General features: G+C 44.3%; 1 protein-coding gene across 8 annotated transcripts in view; it reads left to right on the top strand.

The window, feature by feature from the left end:
- MACROH2A1 (macroH2A.1 histone) overlaps positions 1 to 19,045 on the top strand; it is a 65,459-nt gene that overhangs the window by 23,519 nt on the left and 22,895 nt on the right. For 4 of the 8 annotated variants that reach the window (NM_001242422.1, XM_009449507.5, XM_063810123.1 and 1 more), the window contains exons 3-5: positions 5,715 to 5,821; positions 6,254 to 6,451; positions 15,222 to 15,332. In NM_001242422.1, coding sequence (NP_001229351.1) covers positions 5,715 to 5,821; positions 6,254 to 6,451; positions 15,222 to 15,332 — 416 coding nt within the window. The remainder of the gene's footprint in view (positions 1 to 5,714; positions 5,822 to 6,253; positions 6,452 to 15,221; positions 15,333 to 19,045) is intronic. The other 4 variants (XM_009449508.5, XM_009449506.5, XM_063810122.1 and 1 more) reach the window with 1 other exon arrangement.

The raw sequence follows: 19,045 nt of genomic DNA, 5'->3' as shown, positions 1-19,045 counted from the left end.
CTGCTGATGGAAGGATGATGAATCGAAAGAAATACAATAAACAGATTCCTTGTCATGTTGTTGGCCTTGTAGCAAACATGTTTTCTCCTTGGGATTACGTGAACGTTTGCTTTTCTTTGATTTCTGGTTGTTATTTTCAGTATTTCTTTTGTTAAATGAGCTCTGTTTTACAGAGCTTCAAACAGCTCCATTAAAGCCCCTGACTCTTTCCTATTGCAAGGGCTGTGTTTAGAGTTTGGCTCAGCCTCAACACATCACCTGTTAGCTGTTAGGAGTCTAATTCTGCAAACCATGACTTCATCTTGCTGAAGGAAGATAGACAAAATGCTTCAATACAACAGATATGTTTTAGTTCAAGACATTTGGAAAAAAAGAAAAAGGACCCTAAGCCTTTCGTCTCTGGGTGGACTTGCAAAGTAGACCTGTCAAAGGTATTCATGTTCAGACGGCTGGTCTGTAGTCAAAAGGGCTGCCAAACCATGCTGCTATCCAAGGATGTGGGAATTTTGTCAAGCGGCCTTAAAACAGTCATGTTCAATGAAGCTGGGGAATGTTTGGCCCAGGATGTCCCTGCAGGGCTTGCAGCTCTGAGGAGAGGGAATATGGTTGCATCATCTAGGCCACTACAGATGATGGTGCCAGCCACTCACTAGTTGCCAGAGACTGGCCCTGGCCAGGAGTGAGAACCAGAGGCTTATGTGTTTTGAAAAACAAAAATCTTAGAAGAGTTAATGAGCTGGCCAGTTTGCTCACCATTCAACTTGTTCCCTTTGCACCATTTATAATTGGGAACTTTACCACACTTACAGTCCTCTTCAGAGCAGACCCTAAGCGCCTTGGGCCCCAAATCAGTCTAGTATTGGTCATTGGTAACAAAACTTAGACTGTCACCGACTGAGAATACTTGGCTTGATGGGGTGGAGAACATGGTAAGGGGTTCTGTTTCTTCTCCTAATTGTTCTTTTCCGTTTCTTCCTGTGGTTTCTTATGGATTCCATTTATTTTGGTTACAGCCTCCAGGCTGTGGCTCCTGAAAATTCCCTTCAAGGGAGAATCCAAGGGCTGAGCTCTGGAAACTCTGGAGAAAAGGATTTTTGTGTCCATAGATCTGGTGTTTTCCTGGTTATCTTTCTCAGAATCGCTTTTCTTTTAGACCAGCCACAGACAAAACAGAGACTCACAAAACCTTCCAAAACATGAAATGAATTGAGTGCAAGAACCCACCCTCCCCCTTGTAGGAAGGCATCGGCTCCATTCACTTTGAGGCAGAGGCTTAAGTTGGCTCTGTTCTAGCCTAGGAGAAAGCCCTCCTTGCTGATGGGAATGTGAGGGCCATCCCAGTGTGCATGGGGGGCAGGCAGGCATTGCTGTACAGCCCTGAGCCTGGGGCCTCCATGACTTTGCCCTCCATATTATTGCAAAGCAGAGGATCACTTACAGGGAAGAAAACTACATCAGGACATCTCCTTTGGTGACGTGTGCCCTGTCCCAATTCCTCAGCAGTCAGTCACCCTCTCCGCTCCCCCCTGAATAGGAACATGCCCTGGAGAGCAGATGGGAACCGTTCCATCTTGTTGAGTTGCTGGCATTTTGCACCTCTACTGTCTCTGCAGCAGACAGCTCTTTCTTAGCCAGGAAAGCCCTTTACGATGGCTTTTTCTAAACCTGGACTAAGGATGAGAGGGTGGGTATTACTGATGGTTGGCAGGGGATGAGTGTGTATTCTGGGTTACTGCTTTTGTTAAGTCGGGCACCCTCCATTTTCCCTGGCCATGGTGAAATGCCCCGGCCCTCTGCTGCTGTAGCACAGGAGAGGGGTGGGACACTGAATATACTTCTCATAAAAGGTGTGTTTCTGAGGTGCTCTGTCTTGTGTGTCCCTTAACGATGGGGTTACTATGGTAACTATCCATCTGAAAAAAATGCAAGAGTAAACAGAAGATAAAGCTCTTGCTTAACTAGCTGGAAGGTGGATCTGTGCCCCTCTTTGTTATCCCTACTTGACACAGCTCCCTCCTCCCTACCCACAGGGCTGAGGGCCCACCCTATGGCGGTAGGAGTATGGAGAGGCAGTAATTTTGGCTTGTGCAGATAAAAGATGAGCTGGGGTTTTGCAAAAAGGAAGAGTCTTGGATTCTGGGGCTCCTTGGTAAAGAAGGCAACAGAATGACATCCCTGCCCAGCTCTTTCCAAGGAGCTGAGATGCTCCTCCTTCTGCCCTTCCTTATCCACCTTGCTACTCACTGTCACTTACAGGTTGGTCCAGTGTGGCATCCCTGATTCCCAGTTGAATAGCAAAACATAAGCATGGTCCTTCAAGTTTCTCTAATGGAGAAACTGAGGCTACTGAACTTTTCAGTCACAAAGTAAGAGCATAAAGGGGTAAAGCTTGCGAAGCCAGGGATAATGTCCTCTAGCTCCTGGAGAATCCATTTTCAGGTTTCTCAACCCGATGTGCTTACTTCTGGGCTACTCTATTGCTTTCTGTTCTTCTTTACATACTACCTGCCCTCACCCAAGTCAGGGGCCCAACCACACTCTTCAGGTCTTTTTATCCATCATTCTCATTTTTCCTGCACAAAAAAAAAGTGAAGGCAGCACTGCAGAAAATATAGACCACATCCCTCCCCTCCTCCCCGACCACCAACGGCCACTGAGCCTTCTCTCAGGGAGGGCCTTCCTCCAACGTTTTGGGCAGGAAGAGGAAACAGGCCACCTCCACTTTCCTGAGAAACTGTACCTTCAAACGATTTTCTTGCCAAAGGGTTGGGCTTAGGACTTAGCAAAACAGGTCACCACTGTGGGTATTCTCCTTCTGCCTCCCTTCCTCTCTGTTAATGAGGGGGCAGATAAAGCATTCTTGGCACATTATGGTCAGAAGATTGTAATCCATCAGCCTCCTCCTGTATATTCTGGCTCTGCAGATACCGATGGCCCAAAACTTCGTTGTGGCCTCCAAAAGGGGAAGGTTGTGGAAGGGAGGGGGAAGCCAGCAAAGTGGGCTACAGCTCAGTGGTGCTTGATATGCCTCTCAGGCCTTCCTGCCGTGAGGATTCTGCCCAGCGCCCATCGTGGCTGACTCTCCTTCCTGTTCCATTGCTCCCAGGCTCTGTGTTCTTGTTGGGCTTAGACTCTTGGTTTGGCATCCTCTTGGGCCGTGGGCAGGACAGTGGCATTACGGATGTGCTCTCCCGCCCATGAACACAGGAGAATGAAGGCCAAGCTGGGCTGGCCAGGCAGGCGCTTCTGCATTCACAGTACCCAGGGCCCAAGGTCACATAGGCATCACAGGCACCTTTTTGGCTTGGCCAAGGTGGGCCCATCACTGCTGGGCATTGGGACACTACCACGATCAATGATAGGGAAGCTTCAGTGAAAATGCTGGGTGGCCATCTCCCTCCTCCACTGGTAAACTAAACTGTGCTGACACTGGTACAGGGAAGGGAATAGCCTTGTGGAGACTGATGGGTGAAAGTGGGAAATGTGAGCCCCTCCACCAGATTCCATGTAAGCACTGGCTATCTTGCCTTCCACCCTGCCTTAGTTTTGTGGCTCTCACATGTGTAAAGCCCAGGTAAGGGACCCTGTAGCATTCTTTATCACTCTCTGTATCACTGGCATGTGTAGCCCTGCAGGCCTGGGAACACTGAGAAGACAGGGGCCTCCTGGTGCCTTGGGTCCCTCCTGCCAAGCACAGAGTTGTGTGTCATCAGTATGGTGATTACTGAGCAAAGGAATTCCTGCCTTGGATTTAGGGGGAAACCTGCTATTTCAAGTGTGTCTGATCTCCTCCCGCCCCTGCCCCCAAAGCTAATATGAGAGTTTCCTTGAGTAGCCAAGCAATTTTTCAGCTTTACACACATACAGCAGGTTATTTGCATTGGGTGGAGCTGTTAGTACCTCTTAAAAATGCATGCCCTGTGTCATACTGTAAATTTTTAACACATGATTTTTATGCAGCTAGAATTTTCTTCCTAGTTATTTCATAATGATTCTGAGTGCTGATGTTGCTGGAGAAATCTAGTGTTTACAACATAACTAAATATTAGAAATTCTTTAGTACTGGGAGGAGGTCAGATTTGAGTTGGGCCCAGAAGGGTAGCCTAGAATGACATCCCAGTGTGGGCAGAATTGCAGAAGTGGAGAATATAAGATCCATTCTGGGTCTATCCGTATGCCTCACTAAGAAAACAAGGAGACAGTGATGAGGTTGACAGGTTACCAAGAGAACTGTAATGCCAAGGAGAAAACCAGGTTTTGCCAAAGGGTACTTCCTAGTTCCCACCATCTTTGGTGCTGTGGAAAACCTGTCTTGTCTTGTGAGACTGTGCCCAGATGGCAGGTAAATCAACTCTTAACTTAGTACTAACTATGGGTTATGCTCATAGCCCTTCTAGTTTTTATTTTCTTGCATACATTTTATTTTGAAAATTTTCAAACATACAGAATGTCAAGAATACACTTATTTCATCACCTTACATATTTGTTTCCTTGTGTTAAGAACTTTTAAAATCTATTATTTTAGCAATTTTTAAATATACATGATTGTTAACTATAGTTACTATTCTGCACAATAGATCATTAAAACTTCTTCTAACTGAAACTTTATGTCCTTTGACCAACATTCACCCCGACCCCACCCCCAGTCCCTGATTCCACATAGAAATGAATTCATGCTATATTTGTCCTTCTGTGCCTGGCTTATTTCACTTAGCATAATGTCCTCCAGGTTTATCCATGTTGTTGCAAATGACAGAATTTCCTTGAAGGAGGAATGTTCTTATAATCATATACCTAGATTTAACAACTGTTAACATTTTGCCATATTTGCTTTATTCCTTAGAACTTTTTCAGAATGGAGGGCAAGTTGTAGGCATCAAGATGCTTCACCCCTAAATACATCAGCATGTATCTCCTAAGAACAAGGATGCTCCCTACAGAATGGCAATACCATTATTACACTTAAGAAAATAATCCCGTGTGTCTGATACCCAGTCCACATTCAGAGCTCTTCAGTTGTCTCCAAAATGACTTTCCTAGCTTTTATTAAAAGAATCAGAATTTCATCAAGGAATGACACATTATATTTGGCTTTTACATCTTTTTCACCTTTTGAATCTACAACAACCTCCCCCCCCCCACACACACACACACACTTTAAAAAATGTATTTATGACATTGACTTTGTAAAGAATCCAGTCACATGCTTCCAGTTTTGCATCCAGATGTGCAGGCATTCAGCATTGATGTAATCAACAAAGATTTAACAGGCCTCCTCAATAGCAAGCCATCCTGTCCTTGAAACCCTATAAGCAGGCATGGTATACTCTCAGGGACCACACTGAGGACTTTGGGTTTGGCCCTGGTGACATCTGCAGTGCTAACTGCAAGCACCCTTTCTGGGAAATGAGAGCTGGAACTGGGTTCAGATCTCAGCCCTCCCACTCACTCACTCAGTGATCTTCAGCTGGTCCCTTCTCCCTCAGCTTCAGTTCCTTCATCTCCCAAACAAGGGCATTGGACCTGGGGCTTCCTAGGTCCCACTCAGCTTTGCCATTCAGCACCTCTGTGACTCTGCCCACAGCTTTTCACCTCAGGGTAGCTGCTTCCTGAAGCAGCTGCCTCTGCCCATTCCTGGCACTGTGAATGTGGGGACCGGGGCGGGGACACATGGTCCTCTAACATGACCATACACTCATCTCTGCTCCCCACAGCGGAGATTCTGGAGCTGGCTGGCAATGCAGCGAGAGACAACAAGAAGGGACGGGTCACACCCCGGCACATCCTGCTGGCTGTGGCCAATGATGAAGAGCTGAATCAGGTATGGGCCTCTCCCATCTCCCACTGATGTTTGAGCAGGTGGTCATACTGCCCAAGAAACATAGCTGAGAGGCTTTGGTGTTGGCTGGTTATGAAAGGTGTGGACTGCCTTTTGGATTAATTAGTAGCTTCCCTGCCTCCCATGGCAGTTTTTCCCCAAGGCCTTATTGGGAGTGTTGGGGGAAGCAGGATAATACAAGGTATTTGGCTCTCCCGAAAGGAGAGAGATGATCTAAATTCCATTTGAGTGAGGGACTCTGGGGACTGGATCCCTGAGCAGTGAGCCTGAGTCCTGGCAGCATCCTCATGGAGGATGCCATGGAGGAAGGAGCTGCACCAACCCAAAGCAAGACTGTCCTGGGCAGGGCTGGCTTCTTGAAGGTTAGAAGCAGGGTATCTGGCTCACTATCTGCTATTCTGGTTTTCCTGAAAGCTGCTAAAAGGAGTCACCATAGCCAGTGGGGGTGTGTTACCCAACATCCACCCCGAGTTGCTAGCGAAGAAGCGGGGATCCAAAGGAAAGTTGGAAGCCATCATCACACCACCCCCAGCCAAAAAGGCCAAGTCTCCATCCCAGAAGAAGCCTGTATCTAAAAAAGCAGGAGGCAAGAAAGGGGCCCGGAAATCCAAGGTATGTGATTTGGCCAGAATGTATGAAGTGGGATAGGATGGGGTACGGATAAACAGGGTTACCAGGGCACCCCCCTCATTCCCCCTGTGGGCTCATCCCACTGATGGGAGAATAAAGGAGGAACATGTAGGAGCTGATTACACTCCAGAGGGGCTAGTCCAACACAAGTAGCCAGAGTCAGGAGGCCCTCCCAGAGTCTGGACCCAGTTGAAGGACAGAACCCCTGTAGGCAAGGGGAATGGATGGTGGGCTTTCAGGGATAGTGTCAAGCTGGAAGGACTCCCAAGCTGGCCCTTCCAGGGAGATGCACACACCTGTGGGAAGGGGGCTTCCCTGTGTTAGGGGACAGCCACTGTCTAGTCCTGTGGCCAGCTACCTGCATGCCCTGATGCTCAGTTGCAGAACTCTCATGTTGCCATGGCTGTATGTCTTCCATCAGGGCGCTCTAGACAGTTCACTCCAGAATGGTTGCCTCTGTCAAGGAGGAAAATGGATGTATTACTCAGGTGCTTCTTCCTGGGCCTAACTTGGATTGGCTGGGTCCTAGGTGCTGGAAACCCTCTCATTAGTGTTATCTAATGTCATCTTGGGTGGAGAAGGCCAGCAGACTCCAGGTCATGATCCTCAGTGTGGAGGAGCACCCTCTGGAGGTCCAGGCCTGTGATTGCTGTGCTCACCTGTCTGAGCATGAGCTGGAGACTACAAGGCAACTGGGATACATTTTCTTTGTTCCTTTGCCCAGTCCTACTTGTCAGCAGTTGTCACAGCCTCCAGAGCCAACAAACAATGGACAGTGCCACCAAAGCTTGGTCTCTAAGAAAATGGAATCTTGAGGCTGCCCTGCTCTGAGGTACCCCTTAAGGAGTCCTCCTTCTGGCCTCCAGCCAGATCAGGAGGAAATTACCCATGGCAGAAGGTGACCTCTGTATTTTGCAAGACCCTCAGTAAGAAGTCCTGGAAATGCATCTGTGGAATCTAATGATGCAGTGTCAGGAAGTTCTTCCTACATGAGCCCAAATCCTCTCACCTGAGTGAGACAGTGAGGACACCTTCCCAGGACAGGCTCAAGGAGCTGTGACCAGGTGAACAGAGCTCCTCCTGTCCTGTCAGCATGTCCTCTCCTTTGAGCCTGCCTGTGCCTCAGGCAGACTGGCTTTCACCCGCATGCAGGGACATCTTCTGTGAACCCCAACCTTCTTGCATCCACACTGTTTGTGGAGCTTTCTTTAGTTGAGGTGAAAGAGGCTGTATTTCTTTGCATGCACAAAATCTAAATTCCTCTTGCCAACATGCCACCCACCCTTAGGCCCAGAATCACTCCCAGCTCTTTGAGAGAGAAACCCAATATTGAGGAGTGTCCTATAACTTATTTCCAGACACTTGCATTCCATCTAGCTCACAAGTCCTGGAAGAGGCTTGAGGCCAGGCAGGGATTTCACAGAATGCGCCACTGTTCATTCCTGCTAACTATAGAATTAGCAGATTGGAAAGTTTCTTTTTCCCTTTCAACATATGCATTTGGGAGGAGGGCGGGGAAGGGAAGGCAGGAGGAAAGTGCTTGTGCAACCCTTTCTAAATGTTAAAAAGGCAACGAAGATACTGAATCTATCATCTTTTGATTATGAGCCCCAGAGACCTGGCTGCCCACAGAGCAGGGCCCTTGGTGCTGAGGACCAGCAGGGGCAGGACCACGTCCTCAGCTTAGCCTTTGCCCTGGCTGTGTCCTGAGCCATCACCCTCCTTCATGCGTTCACTGTTGATATTTGAGTGGGTCTCTCAGATGCCAGTGTCTGCTGGCAAACCTGGGCTGAATCTTGTTCCTGTTACTCTAGTCTTCCCCTAGTAGTTTTTGTTCTATGACTTTCTGAACTTTCCAATTTAGTAAACACTAGGAATTCATCTTACTTTTTGGACTTGAAGTATTTGGAGTGGGGGTGTCTTTAGCTCCTAGTAGCTATATTTGGAACTTAGTGTTTCTAATAACCATATGCCAATAATCACTCGACCACTCAACTTTTCCCTTGATTACAAAAGCAGGAAGCCTGTTATGGTGGTCTGTTTTTCTTCCACACAATAAAACACATTGTCTGCTTACTGTACCAGTATTTGGCTAACATTAAACCCTGGGGGAAGCTGAAATTGGAACCGTGAACAGCTAATTTTCAAAACATTTGTTTAATGTAAATTGTGGTGTCAGCTCCCAGAAACAGCAGAAAAGCCTGCATCTCTAGGTTTAAGTGGAACGTTCTGAAAATAACCTTTCCAGGGACATGCAGAGAAAGCCTTAGTAACATGCTAAAGCACTTGTAGTGAGAGTTGGTATTTTTCAAGTGTCAACACTTGAATTCCAAATCATAATTTTTCCCACAATTCTACATAATTTGGAGGTTTTGAAAATCTCCAATTGTGACAGCTGAGTCAGCTGTAGTGGAAATGGTTGGAGAAGGCAACAAACTGCACCAGGGGCTGGGTGTCCAGAGCCTGGCTGTACACTAGGGCTCCTCTCTACTTGGGTGGCTTCAGGCAAGTCTGTTCCCTCTCTCTGCCTCAATTTACCTCCATCTATAAAATGATCAGGTCCATTCCAGCCTTACAATTTAGTAACCGTACGCATATTACATAATGTTTTTGAGTAGGGCACATGTATGAGTTTGGACAAAAGAGTATGCAGTAAAAAAAATTTTGCTCCCACTGTAGTCCCTCACCCTACTTCTCCCCAGGGCACACTCAGTGAGTTTTTATGTCTCCTTTCAGAAAGTCTGTGCATATAAAAGCATATAGAGATGTAAATCCCTCCCCATCCTACTTGCTCTTTTTTTTTTTTTTTAAATAAAAATCGTATGAGCCCCCTATTTTAGCAGTGTGGCATAGTGATTAAGGGTGCAGGCTCTGGGGTTAGCTATTTCCTAGCTGCATGATCGTGGCAGGTTGCAGAACATCTCTGGTGTTCAGTTTCCTCATCTTTAAAAAGGAGATGTAACACAAGTGGTTGTGAGGCTTAACAGAATTCATGGAAGTGCATAGAACCATGTCTGGCACCTGTGTTCACTGCCCCTGTCATATTCTGGGCAGTCCTTCCATGTCTCTGCATGTAGAGCTGTTTTAGTGTTGCATAGGATGACTGGTCACTTATGTGATATATAAAAACAGTGTAGCCAGCTGAATTAGTCCATTCTTAACGCTGCTGTGAAGAAAGGCCCAAGACAGCAATTTATAAAGAAAAGCAGTTTAATTGAGTGACAGTTCCACATGGCTGGGAAAGCCTCAGGAAACTTAGAATCATGGCAAAAGGCACCTCTTCACAGGACAGCAGGAGAGACAGGAGCAAGCAGTGGAAATGCCAGACACTTATAAAACCATCAAATTTCATGAGAACTCATTCACTGTCATGGGAACAGCACGGGGGAAACCATCCACCATGATCCAGTTACCTCCACCTGGTCTCACCCTTGACACATGGGGATTATGGGGATTACAATTTGAGGTGAGATTTGGGTGGGGGGCACAGAGCCAAACCATATCATCACCCTTCTACAAGTGGACTTTTAGATTGTTCTAGCGTTCATTCTGACAAACAGTAACTGTCATTGTTTGTGGATCTCTGTCCTCACATGCAAGTAAATGTATAGGATAAAGTCCTCAAAGTGAACTTACTGAGGCAAAGAGTGAGTATATTTTTAGCTTTGGCTATTACTCACTTTTAGGGCATTTTAACTACATTAATCTCAAAAACCGCCTCATCTTTTTAACATTTAATACTGAGTTTTAAAAAAATGAATATTCATTAGACCAATTTGTATCTAGTCTGTATGCACTAGTTACTATTCTCAGTAGTGGAGATGTGGCAGAGAACAAAGTCCCTGCCTTCCCTCAGTGTTCAGGGAGGAGGTGCAGATTCATTACAGAAGGCAGGAGGGAGTAGCTGCTATGACAAAAATAAAATGGCGTGATGGCAGAGCCAGTATTATTTTACATAGGCAGTGAGGTGAGGTTACTCTCATGATACTGGAGCAGAGCCCCAGCAGAGTAAGGTATTTGGCCATTCAAGTGACTGGGGGCAGAGAGCTCCTGGCAGAGGAATGGCAAGTAGGCCTGAGGTGGGAGCATGCCTGGCCCCTCTTAAGAGAACGTGATAGGACTTGCCTGTGGAATCCCTAACGTTTTTGTAACATGGATACTTTTGGCAGTGAGGGAAGCCTGGGGACCCTTACTCGAGATAAAGATTCCAAATGCATAAAATAGAATACCTAAAATTCAAAGGAAACTATGCCTAATTTCGTCCCTCAGGTTAAGATCCATCAGATGTACGCTAAGAATCATAGGATAACTTTCAGGGGATCTCTAAGAAGCCAGTTTTTGCCAAACTTTTGGATAAATAATGATCTCACCAGGGATTTTTTCAAACACAAACCATCAACAAACCTCACCCTATCCCCATGTGAAAACTACCCTCCTAGATCATAAATATAGGCTTGCTCCTTACCACCCGGCAAAAGCCCAAGGTGATTTTAGTAGAGTGCCTCTTTCTCTTGTTGAGGAATAAATATTTAAACTGCAAATTGAATGATTAACGTTCTGGTAAGGGAAGCCAGAGAAAGGAATTGGTTCGTTCGAGAAGCTACTATTAGAAAAATTTGCTGGCTTTCTATTGAAATTTTAGGTTGTTCAAACATTAGAATAAGAGACTAAACGTAGGTAAACGTGGGGTGATGATTTTACATAAGTCTTTCTGGATGCTCAGTTCTACAGGTTCTTAAATGTCTCCCAGCTGACTCTGACCTAACAGGTTTTCTGCTGCTCCGAACAAAGCTGGGCGAGTGTCCAATACATGGAAATTTATGGGTTTGTAGGACAATATAAAATTATAACAGTCTTTTTGGAGCTGACAGAATTGCTTGCTAACTTTTATTTCCCCCAAACTGAGATATGAAAATAATCTACCACTTAGTAGATTCCATTTCATAGAAGAAAGGGCATTTTTTTTTATTATACTTTAAGTTCTAGGGTACATGTGCACAATGTGCAGGTGTGTTACGTATGTATACATGTGCCATGTTGGTTTGCTGCACCCATTAACTCGTCATTTACATTAGGTATTTCTCCTAATGCTATCCTTTCCCCAGCCCCACACCCTCCCACAGGACCTGGTGTGTGATGTTCCCCGCCCTGTGTCCAAGTGTTCTCATTATTCAATTCCCACCTATGAGTGAGAACATGCGGTGTTTGGTTTTCTGTCCTTGTGATAGTTTGCTGAGAATGATGGCTTCCAACTTCATCCATGTCCCTACAAAGGCCATCTGGCAAAGGGCTAATATCCAGAATCTACAAAGAACTTAAATTTACAAGAAAAAATCAACCCCATCAAAAAGTGGGCAAAGGATACGAACAGACACTTCTCAAATGAAGACATGTATGCAGCCAACAGACACATGAAAAAATGCTCATCATCACTGGTCATCAGAGAAATGCAAATCAAAACCACAATGAGATACCATCTCACACCAGTTAGAATGGTGATCATTAAAAAGTCAGGAAACAACAGGTGCTGAAGAGGATGTGGAGAAATAATGCTTTTACACTGTTGGTGAGAGTGTAAACTAGTTCAACCATTGTGGAAGACAGTGTGGCGATTCCTCAAGGATCTAGAACTAGAAATACCATTTGACCCAGCCATCCCATTACTGGGTATATACCCAAAGGATTATAAATCATGCTACTATAAAGACACATGCACACATATGTTTATTGCAGCACTACTCACAATAGCAGACTCGGAACCAACCCAAATTTCCATCAATGATAGACTGGATTAAGAAAATATGGCACATATACACCATGGAATACTATGCAGCCATAAGAAAGGGCATTTTAATACCAAAACATTAGGAAGAGACATGATTTCAGACAATAGGCTTTATGAAAAACTTGGGCATAGTTGCTATGATTTGAATGCGTTAACACCTCACAAGCAACTGTGCCGACCTTAAGCACCTGCCCTGTTGTCCCATTGGGTGGGTACCTTGAAGGGAAAAGGCAGAAGTTTTTTGCCAAGTGGGCAGGCTATATAGGACCAGGCAGTGATGGCTTGTCTCTGGAGTGCTTTACTACTTTCTAAGGCCAGTCGTTTAATCAGGAACTCTCCAGTCTTAGTCTCATTTTCTTTCTTTCTTTCTTTTTTTTTGTATTTTTGGTAGCAGTGGGGTTTTGCTGTGTTGCCCAGGCTGGCATCCTCCTGCCTTGGCCCCCCACAAAGTGTTGGGATTACAGGCATGAGCCACCACTCCCAGACCCAGTCTTATTTTCCAAATAAGGAATCTAAGGCTTAGGGAAAGGGAGCAGTTTTCGGGTCATGCTGTTGGGGGAGCCAGGACCCAAATACAGAACTTCAGAGTTCAAACTTCAGAGTACCATCACTTTTATGTCCTGTGACCATTTTTAACAGTTGGAAAATTTACATTATTTTCTCCTTATTTCTCTTTTGCTTGCCCCACAAACTTTCATCTTAATGTAACACATTTCTATTCTATTTTTTAGTTCTGCAACAAAAATAATGTATATAAATTTCAATTTTGAAAAAGTGTTTTTTGACTTTTATAAAAGCATTAAGTAGTAGATTCTACAAGATTGGATAGTTAGCACATTTATTAATAATATACAATTGATCAAACTGACAAATGCATTACAAATTCTAATAACTGTTAAGGAAAAGGTAAAATTTTATTGGAAAAGCATCTTGTAATGGGCTGGGTGGATTTTTTTTCCCCCTAACTAGTTCAGGTATCCTCAGATGAATATTACTTATTGTTGAAATGAAACAGGGCTTAGCATCCTATTTTTATATATTTCTAGGTATGAATGTCTGGAAAATCTTGTTCACTAAAAAAAATTGAAATGGAAAGGATTTTGTTATAGCAACATCATTCAGTCCTCTGAACTCTTTGATATATGCCAACAATACATAGTGTAATCTCATCAATTTGTTTTAATAAACATTTTAGAATAGTGTTAGATTTACATAGCGTTACAAAGATAGTACAGAGAGTTCTTGAATATCCCTCACCCAGTTTCCCCATTGTTAACATCTCACATAACCGTGGTACACATGGTCACAACAAGGAAATCAACACTGGTCCATTACTGTTAACTTCACCAGTCTATTTTCTGAAGATCTATCAGCTATTAACTCAATTAGGTATTGCTTCAGTTTTGTTGAAAGCACAGGATTAAAAACACCTGACTTGTGAAAGTCTGTTATGCAGCCTTTCCTATTCTTGGCTCCTGAAAAGTATATCAAAAAGGGCTTCACTAAGATTTACCGTATAATTGTTGATTATACCTGTTTCTCTTTCACTCATCAAATGTTAAACACTCAGTAGGAAAATCAAAATAGTGATAATTTGTAATGTATATTTGCCAATACTATATTTCTTGATAAAGTGCTTTTTCTCTTACTTATAGCATAACCTTGGAACTTGAGATTTAGCTCACTAAATTTAGGAAAAATGTTTGCCATATAACCTAATTGCTAAAGCAGCCCTTATTGTTAAGAGCCATTAGCAAAATTAGACCTTACTTTTCATTGTAAGTAAAAAATGTTAATATGCTCATGTTAATGAATTTGAATCCTAAATAGGCAAATGGACAGGACACAGGCCTTGCCCAGAGTTTATTCAGATTTATCCTTCAGGAAGGCATGGCCATCTGTAATATTTCTCACCCCTTCTTTCTGGATTTTCTCCCACTAGACCCTCCCTCAGGAGTGAAGTACTTTTTATTAATAATTTGGGGAAGGGAAAGGTGAAGTGTCTAAATGAAAACCAATGTTGTTCTCACTATCCTTACTCTACAATTTATTTGAATGCAGAAAATCTCCAAATTAGCCAAAGTATCCATTTCTAATACAGGCTTTGTCCTTAATAGAAATATGCCAAAAACACGCATCCCTACTCCCACAGTGGTGTGCCATATTAGTATTTACTCTGGGAAGTGGGAGGAGGGTAGTTATGAAAGGAGCTCTGGCGTGGCACCTTGACCACAGGTGTACTTCGTACGGCAGATCAGTTGTAGGAAAATGTTAGGAAGTAGAGGATCGGAAAGTTGTTTTCTTAAACTCTCCATGTCATGTACCTCTCTCAGAAGATCCTTGGGAACTCCAGGGCATACATATTTCAGTCTTAATAATGCTGAGGAAGAAGCTGAAGACCAAGCCAAGAACCATGGGTCAAGGGGTCTGCAGGGAGACAGATGGTTCATCACAGCCACCACATGCGTCCTTCTCTAACACTGGCTTTAAGGAAGGAAGGGTGGGAGCGAGTCTGACCTTCTGGAGTCAGGAAGGTTAGAGGGTTATAGTCCTTAGTCGGCTTTTTGAGAATTAGTGACCTAGAACAGTTTTTCTTCTTAAGCTTGAATAGTATTACAGACATCTAGAAAGGAAAGACACTTAAAGATCCTTAATTAAGAGACATTTACTTGGTCTGAATTTATGAAAATGGTTCTATTCTAAATGATCACTGTAAAGTGAAGTTTTACCTTTAAGTGGCTGGTTTTTTTTACAATCATAAAGTGATTAACATATAACTTAACACACTCCACAGAACTCTTGTACCTCAAAATGAGTCTGAGCTCCCCCTTGGAGAAACGCTGAGAACTGGTTGTGGTTTAGTTTCCTGTTTCCCCTTGGGTGTTATGGGTGAGGCTTGGGAGCTGCCTCTCTATTAGGATGCCTGTGTCTGTGTGGCCCACATTCTGACCCTTCCGTCTGTGCAAGAAGAAGCAGGGTGAAGTCAGTAAGGCAGCCAGCGCCGACAGCACAACCGAGGGCACACCTGCCGACGGCTTCACAGTCCTCTCCACCAAGAGCCTCTTCCTTGGCCAGAAGGTAGGCAGATGCGCGGCCTCAGTCTACTCGAGGGCCCCAAGGGACAGATGGGCACAGGCTACCTCCACTGGAAGGCTGGGGGGATCCCGGGGGCCACTCCCAGCCTCGTGGGTAGACAGAGTGGGCTGTGAGCTTTGGGAGTGGCCTCAGGGAGGGCTAGATGCTGGGGAGGCCACAATGCTGAGGGAGGACCCTGGCAGCTGGGGAAGGGAGACAGTGGTAAAAAAGAAGAGGGCAGGCAGCTCCTGTGGGAGATGGGGACCCTTGGTTAGTCTGGAGGAGGAGCTGCTTCTGTGGGATAAACTGGTCATCAGATAGCACCAGCCAGGGAACCAGGCAGAAGTCAAGCCTTGGTGGTGGAAGGTGAACAACCTAGCCGGCAGCCTGCTTGTCCTGGGGGGCACTAACGGTAGAGCCTCAGGTCTGATTCAGGGCTCTACAGGGGATTGTTTTCAGACTGTACTGATGGGTGCACTGGGTTTCTTCACTGAACCACCAGATGACTCTTCCAGCTAATTGTTTGTTTGTTTTAACCATGGGCAATATATTTTCAGCCGCCCCAGTGATGCAACTTTGCCAGGACGCCATGGTTTTGTAAAAGACAATTCACTTTTATTGAAAATAAAAATGATGCAAAGGCTTTTAAGACCTGAGAATGAGAGTTAACTAATATTTCTTTATTGACATCAAAAAGGGGTGGGAAGAAAGAATTAAACTCTTCTTAATTTTTTAATCCTATACTTAAAAAATTAAAGGAATGAATTTGACCTTCCAAGTTAATCTGTGTTTAGTTTGAGTGTGGTAACAAACTTGGATCTGAAGCTGCATCATTTTTAAACCCTCACTGTCAATTTCTTTTGCATCACAGTGACACGGTTCCCTCGCTCACGTCATTGCAAGTTCTCCTCCTACCCCTTTCCCTCTTTCTGTCACTAATTGCACTCTCTCTCATGATGCAATTCCTGTGGTGGACTCTGTGTTCCAGAAAATAACCATTACTGTTTACATTTTTAACCATTCTTTGTATTTTGTATGCATTTTTCAAAAGAAAAAGTAGTACTAGTTGTCATCTTAAGGTCTGGGGATTTGAAAGTTTTTGTTTAAAATATTTTTTGTTCCTTTAAAAATTTCGACTCAGCAGTGAAGACAACTGCCTGGGTCTACTTTCACCCCTGTAACATATTCCTTGGATAATGTATTGAAAGTTAACGTGACCCATCCACATTACTTCCGTTTGAAATACAGAGCAGTTCAGCCCTTGGGGTCACCTTCTCCCTCTTTTCCCCACTCTGCCCTTAGGCACTCCCACCCTGGCCTCTCCCCTGCCTATGTTCTTGTTACCTCCTGCCAGCCACTCCAAAGGCAGCCTCAGATCAGAATTCCTCATACCTCCCTTGCTGGATGAACTGAAATATTTCCAAAGTAGCAGCAAATATGGCTGTAAAAATGTCCATGCAAAATGCAGATGCCCTTCTTGTTGCTGTGATCTTCTGAAAGAAATGGGATCACGGCCTCCTCTGGGCTCTGTTAGCCCTGGAGGGGAGGGGGCAAACACCACAGACATCTTGCTAGCTTCTCCCAAGAGCCAGGAACATGTCAGCTCTCAGCAACTCAACTCTTCCTTTTCAGATACATCTGGTCTCAGGGCCAGGCGTCACACGAATAAAAATAAAGTACATTAGAGTAAAATTTTGGCTAATAATGACTGTTCCCTACTCAGAGTTGGTAGGGTGAGGATACAAAAAGCCATAGAAAAGTATTGATACTCTATAATAAATTACAAACATATCATTTAATGTTATTTTTTAAAATGGAGAATGAAAGCAGTGAACTTAGCTTAACAGTGAAATTAATGTGCTTATCTTGACTTTTGGAAGGAAAATTTGAAAGGAATGGTTAAGCTGCCACCCAGTATAAAATGGTCAGCCATAAGAGGGGCTGAATGTAGACCCAGACAGACCACCTAGCCTTCTTTCCCATATCACCCCCTTTTTAGTGGTGAAAACAAAACACCAGGCTACCAAGAAACTGCCCTTCCTGTTTAATGTGCTTGCGACTTTATGATCCAAGATTCACATATCCAGGAAGAGGTACCCAAAAATCTAGTGCTGCAGACACTGTTTAGCAGAATAAACTCCATGTTTCCAAAATAAAGCAGCATCTTAAGTCAGCCTAAGCACCAGTGTTAGAAACTAGGGTTCCAACTACCCTTTCTGGAATCCTACACCCCTGCAGCATGAGATGGAGTGAGCATTGATACATTAGAGCATTATTTTGAAGCATTACTTTCTGGCTTTTTATTGGCTATTACTGTCAGGTGAAAATCATGGCATATAGTGTAAAAAAGGCAAAAATCATGAAACTAACACACAGTTTTTACAAAGAGCACATTTAAAATATTATAGACATTAATTTTGACTTGGATTTTAGGAAATGTTTCAAAAGGGGTACTTTAGAATGGTGACTATATGGTACCCTGTGTCCTATGAATCTCATTTTTCTATCTGTGACACTGAAACCAGTGCTTGAAGATTGCAAGCAAGCTGGGGTGGAGAAAGGTGATATTGTGCATGCTACAGCCCTGTAAGGCATGGTTGCTAAGCTACTCAGGAAGCATGGCCCAGGCTTAGGAGCCTGACCATTGAAGTTAATGATGTATTTCACATACTGAAGTCTCAGGAGTCATCATAGCCATTACTCTCTGATTTTGCCCAGTGTTCACACACATTGTTGAATTGTTTTAAAAAAGAAATCAGTGCTGTGAATCTGAGTCAACTAAATGCTTTTGCTTTGTGTTCAGCCAAGATTTGCAGCCTTTTTTCAGAGGTTTTAAAATTTTCAGAAAAAACATTTCTAATGTGTCTAATGTGTCAGTGGTAACACTGACTTAATGGTAAATGGTAAATGATTTAAGTTTCCTTGTCAGAGTCAGTATTATTTGAAGGAGTTAGGAAGGCAGTCTGAGGCTGTGATGAGTCTCCTTACCTCCCAAATGATCAAGATGGCAACCCCAGCTCGCAAGCCATTCAAGGCGGGCATAACGTACCATGGATTTTCTCCCTTTGATCCACATACCCTTCTCCCGGGAGCTGGAAGAACTGTGAGGAGAAAGGGAGCTCTTGAAGTTGAAGCATCAGTGAGGAGAAAAACCATTCACCCCTTCCCCCCACTATGGCTGAGGACTGGCTTCTGAGACAGTTTAGGAAACTGACAAAGCCATGAAGGAATGGCTCAGCTATCGACCATCTGGACATCCAGCAGTATCTATCCATGTCCTTATCTTTGTGGGGCTCTTTCTAGCTGGACACACTAGATTCTGTTGCCCGGCCCAAGGCCTCTGGAGAAATCCAGCTTGGGCATGCATGCATGCAGGGAGAGCCACGCAGCACAGCTGTGAGGGCAGGAGCCAGCCCTGGAGTGTGCCCCAGGGAAGACACAGCTCTCAGGAGGAGACTGGAAAGGGTCCTATGGAAGACATTGCCCTTCCCATTCCCCTCGTTGAAGTGAACTTTGGGGACAGGAAAATAACTGCATTTTAGGTGGTCAGCCAGGCTTCCTTCCTTATCTTTTATGAGAAAATGAGAGACACCAAAATCTGACAGTTACAGGCTAGATTTAACATACTACTCAGGCACTATCTTTAACAGCCACTTTCATTAACTAAAATTGGGTTTCTAATCATATTTTTTTAAAAGAACCAAGAAGGAATGTAC

Source organism: Pan troglodytes, chromosome 4 (genome assembly GCF_028858775.2).
Source record: "Pan troglodytes isolate AG18354 chromosome 4, NHGRI_mPanTro3-v2.0_pri, whole genome shotgun sequence".
Taxonomy (NCBI): domain Eukaryota; kingdom Metazoa; phylum Chordata; class Mammalia; order Primates; family Hominidae; genus Pan; species Pan troglodytes.
The sequence above is the reverse complement of the archived record's forward strand: the minus strand, read 5'-3'. Positions and strand labels throughout refer to the sequence as shown.